Source organism: Sinohyriopsis cumingii, chromosome 15, assembly GCF_028554795.1.
Source record: "Sinohyriopsis cumingii isolate HCF-2022 chromosome 15, ASM2855479v2, whole genome shotgun sequence".
In the NCBI taxonomy this organism is placed as follows: Eukaryota; Metazoa; Mollusca; class Bivalvia; order Unionida; family Unionidae; genus Sinohyriopsis; species Sinohyriopsis cumingii.
This window is the reverse complement of record NC_142975.1, coordinates 94,872,313-94,894,428: the sequence shown is the minus strand read 5'-3', so window position 1 is coordinate 94,894,428 and position 22,116 is coordinate 94,872,313. Positions and strand designations below refer to the sequence as shown.

At 34.0% G+C, this 22,116-nt stretch overlaps 1 protein-coding gene across 5 annotated transcripts in view; it reads left to right on the top strand.

Annotated features, from left to right (window-relative positions):
- Nucleotides 1-22,116, top strand: part of LOC149782345 (phospholipid scramblase 2-like) — an 89,976-nt gene that overhangs the window by 34,370 nt on the left and 33,490 nt on the right. For 4 of the 5 annotated variants that reach the window (XM_089933724.1, XM_089933725.1, XM_089933727.1 and 1 more), the window contains 3 exons: nucleotides 2,650-2,691; nucleotides 8,993-9,058; nucleotides 11,390-11,407. In XM_089933724.1, the coding sequence (XP_089789850.1) occupies nucleotides 2,650-2,691; nucleotides 8,993-9,058; nucleotides 11,390-11,407 (126 nt within the window). The remainder of the gene's footprint in view (nucleotides 1-2,649; nucleotides 2,692-8,992; nucleotides 9,059-11,389; nucleotides 11,408-22,116) is intronic. The other variant, XM_089933728.1, reaches the window with a different exon arrangement.

Sequence of the window (22,116 nt, the reverse complement as noted above, 5' to 3'; positions counted from 1 at the left end):
TGTTGACCATGTGTAAGTAGTAGAGGTGACATGATTCATTGATATAAATTAATGCATCAGTACTTTTACTGTAATGATACACATCTTGAAACAATTGGTGGAAAATTGATACAAAATGATACATGTACATACATATTTTAATCTTCAGCAGTCATCATGAGACAGCTCTTCGAGGCCCCAACACTCATTTTTGCTATTTAAAATGAAAATGACTTGACAATGCCCACTTGCCATGCCCGGCCAATTTCATGGTAATTATTTTATCCCAACAGCTTGTTTGGCCAAGTTTCCCCTGATCTTGCAACCCCATTTTTGATATTTGGATATTTATGTTGGGTTGTAGTTTCAAAGCCATTTGCCTATCAGAAAGTTGGAATTTACTGACAACATTGACATAGGGTAGCCGCTTATTAGACAGCCAAGCAAACTTGAATGCCCTTACATCAGGCCAATCCTGCATGAAATCGATTCAGAGAGGATTTTGTTTCTCAGAAATTGCAAGTATAAAATTTGGTTTGTCTTTAACCCTTTCATCACTAGGTAACTTTGGGAGCATAGAGTCCTCAACACTAAATAACTTAGGAGTTGTAAAGCAAAATGACTTGTAGATTTTGAAATAACATAATTTTGCCAATTTTAAAGATATCTGGCTGGATTAGGTGTCAAAATCAAGGTTAAAAATAAAATGTTATGACTAATTGACTAAAATGTGCATATCTATTACAACTGTTAAAATACAGGTACAAACAGGTAACACGTAACAGGTAAAATACAAGTAATTATTTATTTACTTATTAGAAAACTTAGAAAGTTCCCAAAACTTGTTCAGTTGACCCTAGATGTACTCATGAATAATTCCAGTAGCAACACAAGTCTTTCTTTCAGGTATATGACAGGTAGAAATTAAAATTCCATAAAGTGCCTTGATTTCATCCAAGTTGAGATCAGTCCACACACCTGCATCGCCTCTGGCACGTTTGATCGTCGCATTCGAATTCATTATACATACAGTGCTTCCAAAAACTTCATCTGAATAGAATATTTGAAAATATTTCAAAGCTCTCCTGGAGCCATCTAACACTTGGGTGGGTCCAACTCTCTCAGAAAACTGAAACAAATCTCTTTGGTTTTTCAACTTCCTCCAAACAAAATTACATGGAGCGTACACTTCCTCCGGTTCAGAACCTTCAAAGTCCTCTTCATCGTCATCACCGTCACCCACAAGCGCATTCCATTGCCTCTCCAGATGCCTTCTCTCATTTTCATCCAACTTTACTAGGTCGTAATTGGTAAAATCCTCTAATATTTCAAAATCTAACACTTCACTCACTTTCTTCGAACTCTGCCATTTTGTATACAAATTTCACCATTCAGAAATGGCGTTAAAAGTGCCTACTTTGTTCGATATTTATAAGGCTTTACATTCTCTATCCTGTTATCTGTTGTAATTATCCACCAATTAACACATTGACCACTATTTGTTTTGAACTAATACAGCAAGATTAATTCTTAAGGAGTAATGGGGTCATTTTTATATGTAAATGCAGAATAGTATTCACTGGTTAATTGAGTGCATGACATTTAATTACACCAAAAAGCCATGTGCACGTGTTGGCCGCTTTCTTGTTTGATTGCACTTTGTCCCATAACTTGAACAACCTTTAGTAGTGAGAGTAACTTTGATGATTAGCAATTACTGAAATTATTTGATTTATACATTTGGATGAGAATCTTTTTCATTTAAGCAAAAATTGTACACAGGTTGCATTGAAGATAAACGGAGAAGACATGCTGGCATGGTTGTTCATGGTTCGGTAATAATAAGGTTAACACTAATCAGCTACTTAGTCAGCTTAATTTCTTTCGAAACTAAGCTAAGGGTCTTCTGGCACAAAACTTGGCACTTCTCAAGAAATTGGTGAAATTATTGTAAAATCTCGTGAGCCACACTGCAAGTGTATTATATCCGAATACATACATGATCTTGCCCCCAAAATCATAATTAACTTTATACACATTAGTTCTCATACTTTGAAAAAACAAAATTGTTTATTCACAAATGTATAAATATACAAATGTTCAGGAGCCATGCCACAATTGTGTTATATTCAGATTCATATGTGATCTCTTCCACCAAAATGATGATAAACTTTTCATACATTATTTCTGGTACTTTAACAATATATTTTCTTTTGTGTATGAAAAATATATAAAATTTCAGGAGCCATGCCACAGTTGTGTTATATCTGAACTTGTGCTATAATGGAGCGTGCTATAGCAGACTCGCATGTGTATGAAAGATTGGTAGCCATACTATGATCACGTATATCCAAACTTGTGTTATAGCAGGGTCACACTGTATGTATATATGTATGTATGTATCATGTATGTCATCCTTGTATATATAATATATAATATATAAACCTGTCCTGAGACACCAGATTATTAATTCACAGAATTATCAGTTATACTAACAAAGGACCTCCAATGAGACACCAGCTATACTGAAACAATTTAATTTATTGGCAGAAGTGGTGGTCTTTCAGGATTGATTCTACTCTCTGTGTGTGTTTGTCTAATTACTTGACCATCAGTTTAAGATCAAGCATCTGTATTGTTCATTATGTTTAATGTTTGTTTTATTTTAAGGGCAAGGTCAGCCAGGGTATGGACAAGGACAACCACCCCAACGTAAGAACATGCACCTTAACTTTCTATAAACATAAGATTCTCTTAAAGTTTTTTGCCAGAGAAGGTTGTGTCTGCAGATCATATACTGGTTCCTGCCATTTTATTTACCTGTTTTAAGTAGAGATCTTTCTTCTAATACTTTTTCCCAAGTCACTTTGTGTGTGTGTGCTTGTGTGAAAATTTACATCTGGATCTAAATCTCTAACACCAGAAAATACAGTAGAGCTGCAGTTATCAAGATATCAGTTATTTGAATTTTGGCTGGATTGCATTAAGCCTGATTGATGTTAACATTTGGATTAAAGTCATTTTTGCAAATAATATTTTCTGATAGGGTAACATAAGCATATATGCCAACCATTATGCTTTTGGTGTAATCATTTACACTTTTTTTACTAAATTACACCTTACACATAAATGTATTCGGATTATGCATTTTCGGTATAGCCCCCTCCCCAAAAAATTAATAATTTGTTATCTTTATTAACAACCCATTAATCCCATTGACCATATTCTAGAAACGATGGCTTCTGTGTAACTACAACATAAGTGTACGCTTGTTTCTAGACTTGCATGCACTTTCCTAGCAGTATTATGTTCTATTGATAGCAGCTGCCCTATTTCCAAGAAATATGCTGGTGTCTACTTTCAAACTTTTGACCTTAATTTCTATTTATAGCAGTTGTATGGCTTAGTTAGGAGAGAACATACTGGTTTTCTAACTTTTAATCTTTGCTCGCAGATGTTTTGTTCTAATTCATATCTGGTAGAGAACCAGTCTGTAGGTATTTGACGCTAAAAGTCAAGTCAAATTTATTCTGGTCGATATGTGTGTTAGAGCAAAAATGTTTTTCCAATAATTTCACAGATGGATTAGGAAAAGAAAAAAATTGATTCAGAGAAGACTACATGAATTACACAATACAGCATTCCATTCTAGGGCAGCTTCATGCCCCTTGCAGGCTGTGTGGAAAGGATTTTAATATTAGTCATGGTAGTAAAACAAAGAAACCTTGAATTAGCTCATTTTACTAACTCCAGTGCTAAGGTAACTTGTTTTTTTTACAACAGAACTAAATTGTGGACATGAATTTTATAAATGCAGAGGCATTATGTAACGAGTTCTTAATAGAACATGAACTACCCCTAGCAGTAGAAGACTACATTGGTCCATTGTTCAAACGGATGTTTCTTGATTCCAAAATTGCAGAAAAAATGCATGTGCATGAAAAAACTCTTGTAATATTGTTAGGTGTTTAGCAGAAGATACTTAACCCTTTACCTCATAGAGTGTATGGCTTTTTAGCCCTCCGAAACACATGTAGCTAAGTTACCTAGTGCAGTGTGCTATAAATAGAACAACTGTTACCTATTCGACTCCATACACATAGGCTTGCCTGTTAATTGTTAAGCAGTGTAGTGTATGTTACGTTTAACTGCAGTTTCAACCATTTTACGTTTTTGGTACACAGCTGTGATGTATGGAAAAATTTAAGAGTAAATTCCGATCATTATAGCTGTGTAATTATTTTTCATGGAAGAATTTTTTATGTGCTTTAAAATCTTGAGAGAACTTGTTCACTGTCTAGTCAGTGAAGCCCCAAAGGTGGCCCTACGAAAACCCACTAAAATGGCTGATGTTTACAGCAGGTGCAGAAGGCACTTCTATGCGAATGGAGTAGAGGAATCAAAAGGCGCTTCCATGTGATTAGGAATTTTTAACATAGCTTTAAAAAAAATTCAGACATATCGCTACAATGTCTGCATTGTGGCAGTTTATAGTGATATGTAGCACTGGGGCATTATGCCGCAGATTTATGGCATGATGTCACACCCATTCACATTATCCTGACACCAGGCTGACCAGTCCTAACACTAACCATGTAATGCTTAGTGCCAAGCGAAGCAGCTGTTAGTACCATATTTGTAAATCTTTGTATGACTTGGCCAGGGTTTGAACCCACAACCTCCCGCTTCTGAGCGGTGACAATTTAGTATGAAGACCTTTCATATTTGTGAAACTTGTGAAGATACTTGCTTGACCAACATTGATAAAAAAAAAAGAAAAACCTTCAAACAAGGATATTTAGGAGACTATACAGTTCAACCAAATCGACGTAAAGCATTATGGTATTAAGGCTTTTGATTTGATAAAAAAATCTTACCACTCGGATGTCAGATATAGCTGTAATTACTTAAATTGTAAAACTTTTTTTGACTTTTTTTATCAGTGCAACATAATTTGATTGATGTCAACAGAAAGTATTCTGGCAAGAAGACCTTCGTAAGTGGATATAAATGATTTCAATCTGTAATCAAGGACTGTCATGTTCATTTATTCACTCATAACAACCAAGACATGTTCCACAGATATATCAGTGAAACTCCTCAAAACTGAATTGCTCCCCTTAAACTTGAATCCACTGAAGATCAAATGGTTTTAGTCCCAATTTTTTCCTTCTTTAATATTATTATTTTTTTCAGATAAACTTTAAATCTCTCAACCCTGAATACCGAAACCAATTTTGATCCCAAATTTCAATTTTACATATTAAAAAAACCCATTACTTACTGTGTATACCAGCATACCAAAAAAGGGATCGTCCTGGGCTTCGCCAGTGTCGCAAATTGCGATTTGTTTTCCTTATTGGCGGCAAAAATATCCCATCTGGCGATTTTTTTGGCGACATACTTTTTGGTTATTTAATTTGTACATACAATCATGGATTTGGACTGGATAAATTAAGAGGCAGAACGAAAGGAAGCCACAAACTTGACTGAGCAATGCATTGGAATCAATCTGTTACACAAATGATCCTTTGTTCTTATTAACAACCCCATCTTTACAGTGCATTGTTACATCATAATCTGCTTATGCTGACATCTGGGCTGAGTACTGTATGCTGCGATACAGTCAATCATGCTACCGCACTATACATACAACTGATCGACTTCTGAAGACGCGAATAGAACAGATGCAATTAATTGTATGGCTAATCCTTCTGTGTTTTTTTTTTTTTTTACATATACCAATACAATAGTTTTGCTGAACCTTCATAGAAAACTGATAACCTTTGAAGTACCTGTGTATAAATATAAAGCAAATGGAAAAAATCTCAATCACAATTACGTCTGTTGCCAGTGCAGCATTTTACTCATTGATCTTTTCCTTTTGCCATCAGTCCCGTGTTATGGCTGCAGAGACTTAAACTCCGCAACAAGAAATAGCAAAAAAAACACAGTTTTGCATAATTAATAATAATTATTTATTTCTCAAAATACAAGAGTGAAAGAATCCCTAAATTGGGTGTGAATTTATGCTTATATATACGGTCCAATAATGCCAGGTGTTGACTCGTGTAAGTTTCATTCGTGGGAATGGAGATCCTATTTTTCTTGTCGAGAAAATTTATACAGTATTCAGTGATCATTCTTGGGATTTAAGAAGCAATTCGCTACAAGCTTCGTGAAGCTAGCCATAAAAGGGGGTGGGGGGCTGCTGAGAGACTACTGGTGTCACCTGTCAGCACTGAGGACTGTGAACGTGGATTCAGTAAGATGAACCTCATAAAAACTGACATCAGAAATAAGCTCTGCATCTCATCTCTCGAGAATTTAATGAGAATCAGCATGTACAGATGTGAAAAATTAGACTTTGAAACTGCATTCAACAAGTGGGCAGCCCTAAAATCGTGACGGATCTTCATGTAAAACTTTGTAACATTTTGTTAATGCTTCTTGTAATTAAAGTATTAACTGATCCATCTTTTGTAATTTTCATTGCCTGTTACATTAATAGACTAAATTAACACTTGGAAAAATGTACATTACTTTTTTTGGCGACACTTTTTGAAAATTGGCGACAAAATATTGAGGTTGGTGATTTTTTTGGCGACAGCTTTTTAAAAGCCAGGACCATCCGTGCGAGTAGTGATAAAAGTCATAAAATTGACTGCTTCAGTTTGCATAAACATGTTTTAGATCAGCTGCATGCTCAACCCAACTTACACTTTATAATATTTCTGTTTATGGTAAGTTTAAAAACCAAGAGCAGAAGAAGGAAATTTTGCCAATTACAGCTGGAAATTTTTTCTTCTAAATCTGCTAAGAATTTAATGAAGCTTCTTCATGCAAGCAGACTCCAATCAAGTTTAAGGTGTCTTTGTTCCATGAAGAGAAAGAAAATGTCAGAGTGAATCTGGTAGAACACCGAGAGGGGACCAGATAGATTTTATGTTCCTAATTTGATGCGAGGCATCATACTTTGGTCACACCAATTTTGTTAAGTAATATTATTTCCTACTTTTATTTTAAAGTTTACTTACTAGTTACTTTGAAATAAAGTTGTTCAAGATTGTAAGAATTAATTTTTCAGAGTTACATGAAATTTATTATGTGATAATTTGTTCGTATTACATGTCTTGTCACATATGGGATGAATGCTGACATCAGATTCAGTACATGATGAAGAATACAAGAAAGATATAGGATGGCAGTGATGGGAAGAAGAGATTATGTTTTCTACTTCTATACTCCAATGTTTCATTTGTTGTTGAATTTTTAAGCATAGTGTCAGGATAATATTTATTGCATTGTTTCGGCCTTAGACATATTTTACAGCTGCATAGAAAAGGTATATAAAGTTACTCATGTTTTTTTTCATCTGTCTGTCAATGAATCTGTTATATTCTGTAAATCACAGACATGATTTTTCTCCATTTCAAAGTAGAATTCTGCTTTTCTCCTGATTTGAATCCAATTTTTCCTGATATAGTCTCTTTTTTTTATCATCTCCGATCTGGTTTTTAAAAAATGGTTTGTTTGGTCCCATTCCGCAATGATCTTTGTAATGTATTCGTTCCATATATTAGTCAGCCCACGACACTCGTAAACAGTATTCTGATTGGTCAAAAGTTTAAATTCATCCAATGAATCTTCATGTAATGGAAACTGATGGCAGTGGAAAGAAGAAGCGTGTTTGCAAAGAGTTATGTCCCAAGTTGTTGAGAGAGACCATGAGATGAGGAGTTTTTATAAAGTTTTTTTTAAACAAAAAAATGTATGGAAATGGCAGGAGCGAAAAGTTGATGGAAATTTAGTTGGTCAGTTTATACAAAAACTAAATGCTAGAGGACTGGTATTTTGTGACCTCTGCTTTACGGTAATCATGGTTGAAACTGTTTGGAACAGCACCTACAAAAGAAGCTGGATACAGAAAAATTTGTAGCTCAGAGGCATCTGGAAAAAGTGCAGTTAATTACTATAAGAAGAAAGATTTCTTGCATAAGAGAACAGATATAGCTCTCTGTCAGAATATGTGCAATGCATGTCCCCAATACAAGCACCAGCTTGAAAGGAAAAATACTCTCATTGAGAAGGAAAAGAATTAATTGCACATTGAGCGAAAAAAGTCAATGGTGACAGAAAGGAAAGCTAAAGAAATCTTTGCCAAAGCTGCAAAAAGAGCTCAGTTGGCATATCAACAGGTTGTGTCGATTGGAGAAAAAAACAAGTGAATGCATGGGATTATTTATATATAGCTGATGTACTTGGGTGTTTATTTTACAGATTTGTTATGAAAAGAGAGAAGTATAATATGTTTGCTGCAAAAATTGAGAAATTATTGTGACTTAATTATGATGTGAACATGCACATGTAATAACTCAAACATCAGTAGTATTGAAGAACAAATTCATGTTACTATAAATATTTTAAAATTATTCAAGTTGAAATTTTTTGGTAAGTTTGTTAGTTTTTTCATGTTTATTTTGTTATATATTATGATCATGAGTTGCACCAGGAGCAGTTTTGTACAACTGGACCACAGGATCAGTAGCAATACCCCTCGAGACCCTGTTTGTGGAGGACCCACCCCCCTTTCATATTTTCAGCTATTTTTGTGGAGTACCAAAATCGTGTCTGAAATCATTGGTTTTATTTTCGGCTAATACTTGATAGACATAGTGGAGAGTGGAATTTTGTTATGGGGTTTAATATCAAGAAGATTTATATTTATAAGCAAATTCTGATATGTGCCTTGTGTTATAATAGTTTAAAAGAGTTATTCAGCTTTCTTGTACCATTTTTCTGATGTCATCTGTATCTTCTGGACATATTCCTAGTTTATGCTTAATTGAATTTGTCTTTTTTATACAGCAGTACTCTTGTTTTAAATACATTCTAAGAAAAAAATAGAACTTTTACAGAATATATTTGTTGGGTGTGAATAATGTAATAATTTAAAATGTCCTCACTCTTCATTTACAATACATGTATACTGGTAATTCTGCCTTAATTTCAGCCCAGTATGGGTATGGAGCCCCACCTCCAGGTCAGCATGGTCATGCCCCACAGCAAGCATATGGAGGTAAATTTGCCAGATTGACATTTCATTTCAGTCCTTTATTTTCATTGCAAATGGACAGAGTTATGTTCATATTAATCTCACTAAGATTATCTTGGTACATTGTGATGAAGAAATTTGTTTTGTTTTTTTTATTACTGGTTTGTTTGGGTAGCAGCAACATCTTCAGAATTTGAAAATGATTTTTAATGTTAAAAATACTTGTGATTAAGTAGAGAATATTTTATTTAAATGAGTGAATAATGGATATATTTCATTGAGTGGGTGCAAATCCTTAAGTTTTTCACCCACAAGATGAAGTATATGTTATTCACTTGTAGCAAGCATATTTTCTTTTTATTTATGCTCAAACATATTGACTAGCAAACTATAATGTATAACAGATTGAAGTAGCAGATTTCTTCCTGTTTTCTGTTTATCTTCTGTGTTTTGTAATTATTCACACTGAAAATGTAAACATTTGCAGAATTATCCTTCACAATTCAAAGTAAAATAGCAAATTATGAAAAAAATATTAATTTGTGCTTTGTTCGATTTGAACTTGAGACTTCTTTAATGAAGGGCAGCCATATTTACCATCTGGCTACATAAGCATATAAAAATAACTTCAAATTTCATGGTTGTTTTGTTATCGATGTGGCAGTGAAATTATTTATTATATTTAACTCCATTGAATTATCATGATTAATTTACTTTAATAATCCAGTAATTCATGGCCAAGCATAAAATAGATTATAATTAATTAGTATCATAATATAACTTTTCTGCGTTTTCTAAATTATTTTTTGTAATTAAAAATGATTTTGGCTTTTTTGAGTACTGTTTACATCAACCTTAAACATTTACTCTCAGAGTGGTTCATTAAGTGGCCAGATAGTTGCAGAAATCATGGTGGGTAGAATAAATCTCATCAAGAAATTTCAGAACAGCAACTCTTACAATGGAACATGGATGAGTCAGATCTGATGCAGTAACTGCAAAGATAAAAAGCTGGTCTGTGTTGTCAAACCTGTGCTATGCTTTTATTTACCCCAGTCCAACACTGAATTTTTCCAGACAATTATATTACATTATAAGATATATACAAATATCCAATTAATACAAATTAAAATTATATTATGCAAAATTAAGGAATCAAAACGTTATGTCACTATGGGTTTGCAGAGATTGTGGGAAGTTCTGTTCTCTTGTTCTCTGGTAATTAATCAGAAAAGCTGATGGGATAACATGATGTCTTAAGTCCATCCATGCCAAGGGTGTTATTGATACACCTCCTAAGCTGCTTGGAGGGATTGCCAAAAACCTTTCACACACATTTCATCCAGTCTGGTTCATGAAAATAATGGTTTTGCCAGAACATCTTAAAAATCTTGTTCATGTTATGCCACCTGAATGGATGGTCATATCAGCATGAGGTTTTTCACTAGAAGACTTATTGTGATTGTCTGGTTGGTCCTAAATGAAAATTATGCTCATCTGACATTCAGTATACCCTCCACAGCAGCCATCTTCAAAATCTTATAGCTAGTCCTGAACAGAAAGTCATATCAACATTAGATTTTCACCAGAGCACTTCTCATTGTGTCTAGTTGGTCTTGCACATTGTAGAGATGTGATATCCAGAATCTTGAAAATCATGTTGCTACTCCTCGTAGAAGGAAAGTTATTTAATGTGACTGCCACACAGGGTGGCTTGAAAATTTATAGCTCAAGAATAGCAAAGATGGTTTGAACACTCAGCAGTTACAAAGCAAATAAATGGTCTTATCCCAAATTCATTCAGACAGTATAGTGATAGTCTCTTTGAGGGACTTTTTATTTTTAAGTAGAGATTTTTGAAAGGCATATAAGATTGGCCCCATATTTTGGGATATGGTATTTTATTCCTTGTATCTTCGATTATCAAGTTAATGAGAAGATATTGACATTAATTTTAAATTGAGACATCTTTTAGTGTTGCAATAAATGTAGAAGTTTTGTGCCAGAGCAAAAAGTTTTTAAGGTGGCTCAAAGTTGGTACGCATGTCCGTCTGCATTACACCTGTCTTCCCATAAATACAGCTTGATTTGCATTTCTCCTCAACAACTTTAAATTTTGGTGAATTTTGGCATGGCACATAAAATCAAGAAAGCAAGGTTTGGTACTTAAAATTGAGAAATCAAATTCTTTTTCATCTGCTAGTTTGTTCCAAAATTGAGTTGTGTTTCCTTTTTGACCTCTAAATCTGACCTAAGGCTTGCACCATATTGACAGGTCGTTGGTTTCCATTGGTACATATCAAGTTATTGTATTAAGAAATGTCTAAAAATAGACTAATATATAATATGATTCAGGTTTCAGCCCTGCAGTCAGTAAGTAAATTCATTCCATTGTCCCCACTCTGTGGGTGTTGTAGTGTTGAGCATTGTTTGAAATTTAAACACTGGTGATTGGTTTATCATAACAGATCAACCATAAGTTTTAATTGGTTACGGATTTTCTTTATTACACTTCATATTTTTGTTCATTTTCTTCCTTGACCGTGTCATTTTTGCATGCTTATAATGGTTATGCTGCCAGTATCTTGTTAAATCTAACAATTTTGGCACATTTGTTGTCTTCCATATGGTTGGTACTTGTGTTATTATAGTACAATGTAAGCCACTTAGTTGAGGTGGCAAACTCTCCAGACATTTACCAGTTAGACTATCTCATTTTTATATAACTATTAGTGCATTATATACTATTATTTTCCTTTTCCCCTCAAACAAGTGCATGTAACCCAAATGTGGGTGGGGGACATGGTGATCATTAGACTTAGCATCCTATGTGCAACGCTGACACTGTATTGCTTTTTTCTGAGAACCACGTAAAGTTAAGTTGTGAATAATGATAATGATGCTGACAGATGAGCCCTGATAGTTCTGTTCCTACTAGGAAAGTATATATTTTGTTCCTAATGTGACCATTTGAAGCAACCAACTCGTGACCTTTCTGATTCAGTGAATAAAAGTGGTTTGTTATTTTAAATGAATAAAAAAAATTGACAGGGACTTTCTAGAACTAAACAAGCTACCATCATTGTATTAATTGCAGGTCATTGATTCCACCTGTTGGATAAGAATTGTTTTTTTATATTCAGATATTTATTTTCAATGCACACTGTAGATTTAATTTAACATTTTGACACCTGTGAGTTTTATACAGTTGACCTGTTGTAAGCATCTTTCCTTGGCCTTTGTACACATGTGACCTCTTTATGCAGGGTCACCCATCAGACATGCCTTTTTTAACCAGTACCATGCACCAAAGAACAACATTGTTGTCGTTGTTAGTAGTTGTAGTAGTAGTCATAAAGTTAAGATCCAGACAAGGTTAATGTATCCTGCTCAATATAATCCATCAATAAATTAAACCATCACTGGCTCTGAAAAAAAATCACTGACATCATACTTTGTTTTGTGCACCATAAAGAACACTTATTTTAGTGCTAATTGATGCCTTGCATATGACTGAAATAGAGGACTGACTATGTTTAACAAGCTTGTATAGTTAAGTTTAGAACACAACTGTTCACATTTTAAACATTATTTGGATAAACCAGTCGCTTATCCAACTGATATCAAAAGACATTTGTCTTATCTGAGAGTCATGTGATGATTAGAGAATGATAGCAAACTTAATGGTATTTTAGTTGTATGTATTTGAACTGAAACTTCACCTGCCTTTACAGAAAAGGTTTTGTAAATATTGAATGACCTCTGACCCTAATGGAAAGGGATATAAGTCTCACCTCTCCTCATTGATTCTTTTTCTTTAGTGATTTGATTCACATGCAGATAAAATAAATGAAGATATCAAAACTAACCTGTCACACTGACAGAGAAGGCAACTCTAATTTCTGCTGTGACATCACAACTGCTTTTACTACTATCCAGGAAATAAATTACTTCATTCCACTCTAATGATGAAAAAACTGCCTTGCTTTTGCATTTGACATATTGACATTTTTCAGCCAAAGTAGTCGGACAGGAGGCTGGAATATGGAGGATACAGGCAAGATAAAAAGAAGTTTATACATCAATTCACCTGATATGTCTTTATCTAAACAGTGCCTTCATCATCAAACAAAGGTGAAGATTGTATGTGTAAACTTTTATTACCTTGCTTGTACCCACCATATTCCAGCCTCCCTGATTGCATGTGTAGAACAGTCACTGTCATTATGCACCAGTGACTGCTTCAAGCAGTGAAAAGCAATTAATTGGCTTGGAAACACCTGCAGTTTGCTGTAACGTTCACCGTGTAAACAGTTGCTAATACAAACTGAATTTTTTGAATATGTTAAAACCATATCCAAAATTAAACATTGACAAAATTTGATAGTGTGTTAGCACAAGTGTGTTATTGCTACACCTCCTACATGTCCATATTTTTTGTAGCACTCTTTTAATATGATCCAAGAGCTTAAAATAAAATGCAAAATTTGCATTATACATGGGTGAACGTTTTTCTTATAGAGATGGAAGCTCTTATGGGAGAAGTTGCACAATACTATTTTCCCTGTTTGTGTAAATCCATTGAGATTTCAAAGGGGGTGTTCTAGAATCTTTGTACAAAACAGTATAATTCAAAGCTATTTCATTGAATATTACCAAGAATTCCATGCACACTGATGAAAACAATAGCCCATATTGATCACAAACTGCAAATAATGTTAATATGAGCATTAATTCAGCTAAGGTCTCGGCAATTTTCAGCTCATGATACATCGCCGAAACAAATATTTTCAGTAGCCATCATAAAACAATCTACAATTTCTGGTTGGTATCCATGCAGTTGTCATAAATGTTCAGTTATCCTTAAACAGTCCATAATCTTTGTTGGTACACAAGCAGTTGTTGTGAAGGCAGAACTGCTAACACTTATGATATTGCCATTAAGTCTTATGAAAATGACCCATAAAATATGTTGTTGTTCTAGGGTTTAACGCCATATTTCAGCACAAGATAGGCTATACATAGCGGCCAGTATAACTGGTGGAGGAAGAACCCTGGAAAACCCAGGGAAGAACCACCAACCCACGAGAAACTACTGGCAGGCTTTCCCACATACCTACACTATATAAAATATGTACTTATGGAATAAAAGGAAAAACTACAGAAATATGATTGTTTGGGTAAAATCTGAACAATTGGCTCATCTGTGTTTAATTTGGATCCAGGTTTCATAATCATATTAGCTTTAGTGGAATCTGTCAGTGAACCATACATTTTTTTGTAGTAGTGCATCAGATGCTTTAAACTGCACCAGTTACTGATATATGTTAAAGACGAAAGAAAGATATAAGCCTCTTAAAAAGTTTTAATATTCAGTGCAGAAGAATAAAAAGGAATATTCAAATTGTTCTGAATAAAAGGATGAAAATGCGCAGTCATTTTTATTGGACATGTCAGTTTGCATATGTCACTTAGTGGAAAATGCAATTGCTGTCTTCATGTGAAATGGGTCTTCATATATTTTGTTCAACGATTTTGTACTGACACACTGCAACACAAGCCATGTGCCCTGATGGTCTGATACCACTAAAACACTAGTAAGTTCATTAGTACTTTCAAGACTGGACTATTGTAACTCAATTCTGTCTGGTTCATCTCAATATCTGCTCCAGAAACTTCAAAAAGTTCAAAACACAGCTGCCCGGATCATACTTAGAGTACCACGATCAGAGCACACCTCCCCGCTGCTCTGTACCCTACACTGGCTATCCACTTGATGCAGAATCAAACACAAAATTTGTTCTCTGTTCTACGTTTTACTGTCGGGCTCTAGTCCAGCATACCTATCCCACCTCACCCAAGTGTACACTCCACCAAGATACTTACGCCTCTCTTCTGACAATCGTATACTCATTATTCCAAGTATGAAAACAAAGTCATATGGACAGCGTTCTTTTGCATACCAGGGCCCTGGATCTAGCTGCAGCAACGTGGAATGAATTGCCCAATGAACTTAGACACAAAGACATAGTGATCACATTCAAGAGGGCTCTCAAAACTCACTTATTTTGACTGCAAGAACAAACTTAAAGACCTAATAATGTTTCCTACCTTAAATATTCTCAGCATGTTTTTTAATGTTTTCTAATTTCATGGTGTTTGTTTTTGTAATCATATCATTATATGATTTTTTATCTTATAGGTGTTGTCTAATGTTGTAAAGTGCTTAGAGCTTCTAAAGATAAGGCGCTATACAAAGTCCTCATTATTATTATTATTATTAAATGAAGAAAAACATTCCAAGAATTATATCAGTTTGAGAGAAAGAAAGCAAGCCATTTAGCTGCATAGGGTTTTAAAAGTTTGGGCAGCTGTACTAGAGGTAAAAATGGTGTATGTGTCCTTTATAAACTCTTCAGATGAACATCAAGTTTCCTGTCGATGCATCGGTTTGGAATACAGAACTTTTAAAATGCACATTTATCCAACTGGACAGTTGCAATACATGATATTTTGTTACACGTAACTGAAAACTGGTCAAATTTATGGAAAAAAAGCAACTGCCTTACTGAGACAATCTTGTTAGCGTTGTCAGGTCTGTAAATGTTCAATTTTTATAAAACAATCTACTATCTACAATTATCTGGTTGGTATCCAAGCCGCTGTTATTGGTGGGAAGTGATGCAAACAATTTAGAAACAAGATTGTGACCCCGCTATAACACAATAGTTGGGATCCATATAACTTGACCATGTTATGTACTGAACCTTGTTATAACCAACCAAGTCAGTTACCTGAAGAAAATTATGCAGTTTTAGTTCCAGATTTGCTGCTAGTGTTAGTTTTATCCTTTTATGATGAAATGATTTCCAATGAAACTAATTATTTATGAAACTAATTTTTTTCTTTTAGACAGCTATACTGTACAATTTCATACAATTAGAATATTTTATTCCACTCTACTATTTTTAATAATGAAACATTGACAACAAAGTGATTTATTATCTTGAAAGTATGTAACTCCAAATTAACATGCATTCTGGTGAAGTAGGCTAGTTAAGGTTTATTTGGTAAATACACAAATAAGTTTTGGAGAATGATAATAAAAGTTTTCTATAATTGCTAGTATTTTTGTTTTTTTTTTACTTCAGGCCTGGGCTTCATATATTTTGTTCTATGATTTTGTACTGACACACTGCAACACAAGCCAGTGCCCTGAAGGTCTAATGTAATGTCTATTAATACAGACCGGGGGCAAAAAGTAATTTATTGTTAGGGTATAGTAGACATATTCACCTGTGATACAGCTGCCAAGTGTCCTGTTTTTCCTGTATTTTTCCCATATTTTGGGCCTGAATATGGTTTTCTATTTTTATTGTTAAAAATCCATTTCTAATTTTAAAAAATAATTAAAAATGTACTTGCAATTTTCTGTTTTGAACTGGCACTCAGTTTCATTTTGATAGAAATGTATTGCATGTATATAGGAATAGTGTTCTAAAATTTGATTGGTTCATTTGAAATCAAGGCTACCATGCCTGTCTTTAACTGCCATATTGGATTGTGCAAACAGTTGCTGCTATCACTGTATCAAATTCGTAATATTCAACTTCAAATCTTGTTGAAAAGGGAAGAGGAAAATTCAAAATTTTCTTCAGGGAAGAAAAGAAAAGAAAACTGGAAGGACAATTGTGCCATCTTGTTTAGATTTGTGAAACCATCTTGTAAATGAGAAAACTGATGTAAATTGTGAGACATGATTTTGCTACTGTGCATGGAGGCACCCATGACATAAATCAGCATGAAAAAGCTTTTAAATATCAGCTTGCTGCATCATCATCAACAAAACAGCCTGAACGTATGACATATATAATTACCAGAGAGAACCTTGATGTAATTTGATCAAAGTTAGCTTGCTAAATTTCTTTTAGGATTAAACCTTCCTCTTTTAGTTACTAGTGCTGCTGTCATTTTATTTTACACATATTTTCCAGACCTTTAAATTGAAAAGGATTACTCATGTGCTAGAACGAAAACAGTTCAGTAAGAAAATCACACAGAATTCAGATCAACAGTATAAGATGGTACATTGGATATGATAATGATTGAGAAGAAATAAAAGTTTTTGAAAAGGCTCCTTTGAACAGCCTGTATCTGAGTGTGTGTGTTGCACTCTTTCACCTTTTAAATAAGCACCCAAATGGAACATGGTGCCCACTCAAAGGATGAAAGATTGCAACACATGCAAATAAGTAAGGTGCTGTCCTACTTTACTGATGGTTGTAGATGTTGTAAATAGTTACATATGCATTAAAGTTTTAAATATCAGTATTTGTTCCTAAAAATCAATATTTTTGTCATAAACAGTCAGTATTTTTGTACTCTGGGGTTATTTATTAATTAATCTTATAGTATTAACCCACCTGGCAGCTTCTACCCCATTCCTATTTCAAAAATTAAAAGCATTTGGTATATGAAAAATGCACAAAACTTTGTCATTTTATTCGTCAGTTTAAAATTTCTAACCTGATTGTCACCAGGGGTCCTCTAACATTGTTATCTCCGTTGTATTTTCAATCCAGGTGGGAGAGTCTTCACTAAGACAGACACCATATTTTCATGGGTGAGTCTGTATTTTTTTATACAACAGGAGTGATTAGGCCGTCATCTTGTATATGCTTTGAATAAATCTGTTAATATGGGAATTACATCCCATTAAACAATGCCCATTTTTCTCTTACATGTTTTTGGGATAAATATTAAAGCTAAAGATTGAATATATTGGATACAGACAACATTGTTTTTTTTTTACCTTCAATGTATCTGTAGTCTTAGTGAACCACTCCCCTTCACTGAAAATGGACTTTTCCAAGAACCCAAATCGACACTGAGTGGCAGATGGGTTTTTTTATGTAGTGAAAATCCTGTCTGGATTGAAGTGTACAACAAGATGAAAATGTTAGAGCTTCCCTGGCAATAATCGGGTTAGAAATTATAAATTGATATAACTAATTTGTTTTGCCTTTTTGTACCCTTAATGCCTTTCATTTGGGAAGGGATACAAGCTGCCATTAGGGATGGAGAATTCTATAGTCTGCAACATTTTTATTTTTGTCCATTGAGAAAAAATGTCTAAACAAGACTTAGTGACCCTTAAAATTTATTTTGTCAGGGTGTTTGTTTGGCAGTCCAACCCTGGTAGTCTGAAGATTGGAAGCTATACATTTATGGACAAACAGAACCTTTGCCCATACATGGGAACCATATAAATATAGATGAAGAGAATGACATCTCAGTTGTAAAATTGTGCCAATCATTGAGCATGTCTTGAGAATATCAGGGAGCTGCTGAAAGCAATGTGCTAATAGATACAGCTTTACATATCTCTAACAGTATATCATAGAAAGAAACATTATAACAGATTTATTACTGTTGGCAAGATAGTTGAAGCTGATCGCCATATGTGTGAATTGTTTGGAAATGCATCCATAACAACAAGTTACCTGAGAAGTAATTGACCAACTGTAGGAACATTCAACATGCCTGTCACATGACTGATAAAAAGTTGCTCTGACCACCAGTAAAGAAATGTATTATCAAACATTGTGAACCATCATTACTAGCGTTGTTGAGCACCTTTGTGCAACTGGTACAATTTTCCTGAACAATTGCATGCTTTTAAAACTATCCTTGACTGTGGTGTAACAATCTTTACAACCTTTACCATTCAGTGAGACCATCTTCTTTAATTGAAAGACTGAATTTTGCAGTTACTGTTGCATTGCATTATTGTGATGATTTTACATATAATGGACCATGGATTGTATTAAACAACAATTTTTCAGCATGAATAGGATTAATTAAATACCTAATTTGTCTCTCCAACACAGTAACTGCTGTTTGAGTCTTTTTTTTTTCAAAATAAATAAGTGTATTTAGCACAAATTACTAACATACACATTTGATGTGCCTATTTTTATCACACTACATAACAAGGAGGAAACTGTTTCAGTTCATGTTTTCAGTATTGGAGTCAAACATAGGAGATCAGTTTGTATTTGTTTGTAAGAGTTTGTCTTGGTTTATATTAAATTACACTTGTGTGCACTGAATTAACATACAGATGATGTAAAAGAATTATTCCACTTTCTTTCTTCCTGTCAGCCTGTTCCTGTTTCTGTTTATTCCACTTTCTTTCTTCCTGTCAGCCTGTTCCTGTTTCTGTTTAATTGCTTGCTTTTAATTTTGATAATGTTAGTCTCAGGATTGCTATTGGTACCACATTACATCCAGAATCATGTTGTAATGAGTGCAATGACAAGGGAAAATGATTGTGATTACCTATCTCTACTTCAATGGCAGTATCAGTGGCATAGTATTAAGATTCCATGTTTTTTTTTTTTAATTGACATGTGTATATTTCAATATCAGTTACTGTGTTCAACTGGAACTTTGATAATACGTTACCATAAATGTATACTTTCCACCCTAATAGCACCAGAGTTTACTGTATCGCCTTCTTAAGCAGACAGCTGCCTCATCAACATACAGTTCATGTCTGAAAATACCCATTCTGTACAACTCTTGTCAGGGGCCCCTGAGTGGCGGAGTGGTCTAAAGCGCTGTCCGTTATGGATCACTGCCATCTCACCTCTGTCTGTGTGGGTTCGAGTCTCAGATTCAGCCAATGTGGGTATGTGAGAAAGCTTGCCAGTAGCTTCTCGTGGGTCGGTGGTTCTTTCTGGGGTTTTCCCGGGTTCTTCCTCCACCATTAATACTGGCCGCCATCTATAGCCTATCGTGTGCTGAAAAATGGCATTAAACCCTACAACAACAACAACAACAACTCTTGTCAATATTACAGATCAGTACACACTTTAAATGAAATATCAAGGTGAGTATACTGTATATGTTTATTACATACCCATTTAATCTTGCATGCCTGATATGGCATTCGATATAGATGTTCAGTCAGTGATTCTGTATCACACACCCTTCCAGGAATTTGCAACTTGAACTATTTAATAATAGTCCACTTATAAAATATTGGGAATGATTTATTGCTGTAAATTTTAAATGATTAAAAAATGATAACACTTGTTTGTAATTTTAAGAAATAAAGTATTGTTTTGTAAAATGGACAGTTTTGTCGCTGTGATAGTGAAAGACTCAACGTAGCAGCAAGCAGTGCATTTCACAGTATTTAGGCTGAGAAATTAGAGTTAGTTAAGGTGGACAATAATATCTTGGATGGATTGTTTGACAATAAGTTCTTATTGCATTTCACTGTATTTAAGTGGAGAAATTAGAGTAAGTTGGACAGAATGTTTCATAATAAGTTCTCGGACGAAGCTTGTTTGCAAAGTGACATCAAATAAGAGAGAGAGAGAGAGAACTTTACTCCGTGTTTAACTTCCCAAGAGACATTCCATAATGTAAATCATCTAAAATATCAAACTTAGCTAAAATATATTTCAGCTTCAAAAATTAAAAAAACATGGTGTGCAGAAGTATATTTTCATATTTTTAAGGAGGAAGTTTATGTGGAAGGATTCACCCTTTGTTTATTAAAATTATAGAGGTATCTAATTTCTTTAGTAAATCTGAAGGTAAAACTGACAAACATTTGCAACATAAAGGTAGACATGTTATAAAGAACAGCAGTTGTTTTGATTGTGATGCAAATTTAGATTGTTGTTGATACTTTTTCATTACAGGGTCACAAACAGGGAACTGTATGTTTGCATTTTTAATTCTTGTAACTTTTTTAAGCAGAAAATAAAGAGAAAAACATCAGTATCAAAATATTGTTTAAAATTTATTAATTATGTCCACATGAATATTAAAAATCTAGTCCCCATGTTAAGAAGAGACAGAATCTTCTATTTCTTGAAAATATATGTCTAAATTTTAGTTTATCACATTAAGTTAAATGCATAAAAAAATTCTTGTTATTAAATAAAAATATAAAAATTGAGAGTTTGAATGTACTGTAAATACATGAGCTTTCTATGTAAACTTGAATGCATTTAATTTCTATTAGTCTAAAATTTACCCTAAAATTTGCTTGGAAGTTGAGTGCCTATTCAGTAAGCAGCATCTAAGAAAGGGGGTCACTTACTGGTCCAAATCTATTTTGCATATGAGAAGTAAGGAATAAATCCACTTTCCTGTGACTACAGATTATATCCATTCATCTTTCCCATAGATTGTTAAATATTTAATGCTAAAGAGTAAATCCATATCTGCCATCTTGACAGACCGATGATACAACTGAACAGTATATAGGTTGGGCTGGCTTAACCATGGTTACGTACATTCACATGTTACCGGTTTGTACACTATCTGTCAGAAAGAAAAAAAAACAGATGTCTATTTCATATTTGAAAATAGTTACAAATGTTGAAAATATGATGGGGAGTCAAGATATTTAGGTTTCTCCTTCAACTTGTTTTACTCTTTGATTCATGCTGATGATACTATTTTCTCTCACATTTGTAAAAACAATAGCTTTAGCAATTTCCTTAAAGTGCTCCTTGTTTTTTAGTTTGCTCTAATACTTAGTATGTTATCTTTTGCCTTCAGGAATTATTATTCCACAGATTAAATCAAAATTATTTATACAAAAAAATTCAGAAAAGAATATTTGCATTGTTGATCCAGTCTTGGTCTTGAGATCACTAAATGTGAGAAGAAAAAAAATTCAATACCAAAGTGTTTGAAATCAGGCAAGATTTCTTGAGATGTAATGTTGAAAATCCACCAGATTTGTCAGAATTTTTTTTCTCCAGGCAGGATCTAGCTTTAACCTATGCAAGATTTGATATTTAATAGAATTTTACATTACCAACTACTTCTGCATTGCTTTCCTTTTCCAGGACGTTTAGTCCCAAGTTAATTATTCCCTTTTCAGATTACTGTTGGAGTGCCAAAATTCAAATGACATGATTCCAATGTGACTCATTATTCATGGAATACATGTGTGACAAGTTTTCTTAGAAATTGCCTTTATTTTTGTCTTTGTCATTTGGCATTTCACCTAATGTTTTGTATCAGTTGAGTGTTTATCCAATGAGAGCTTG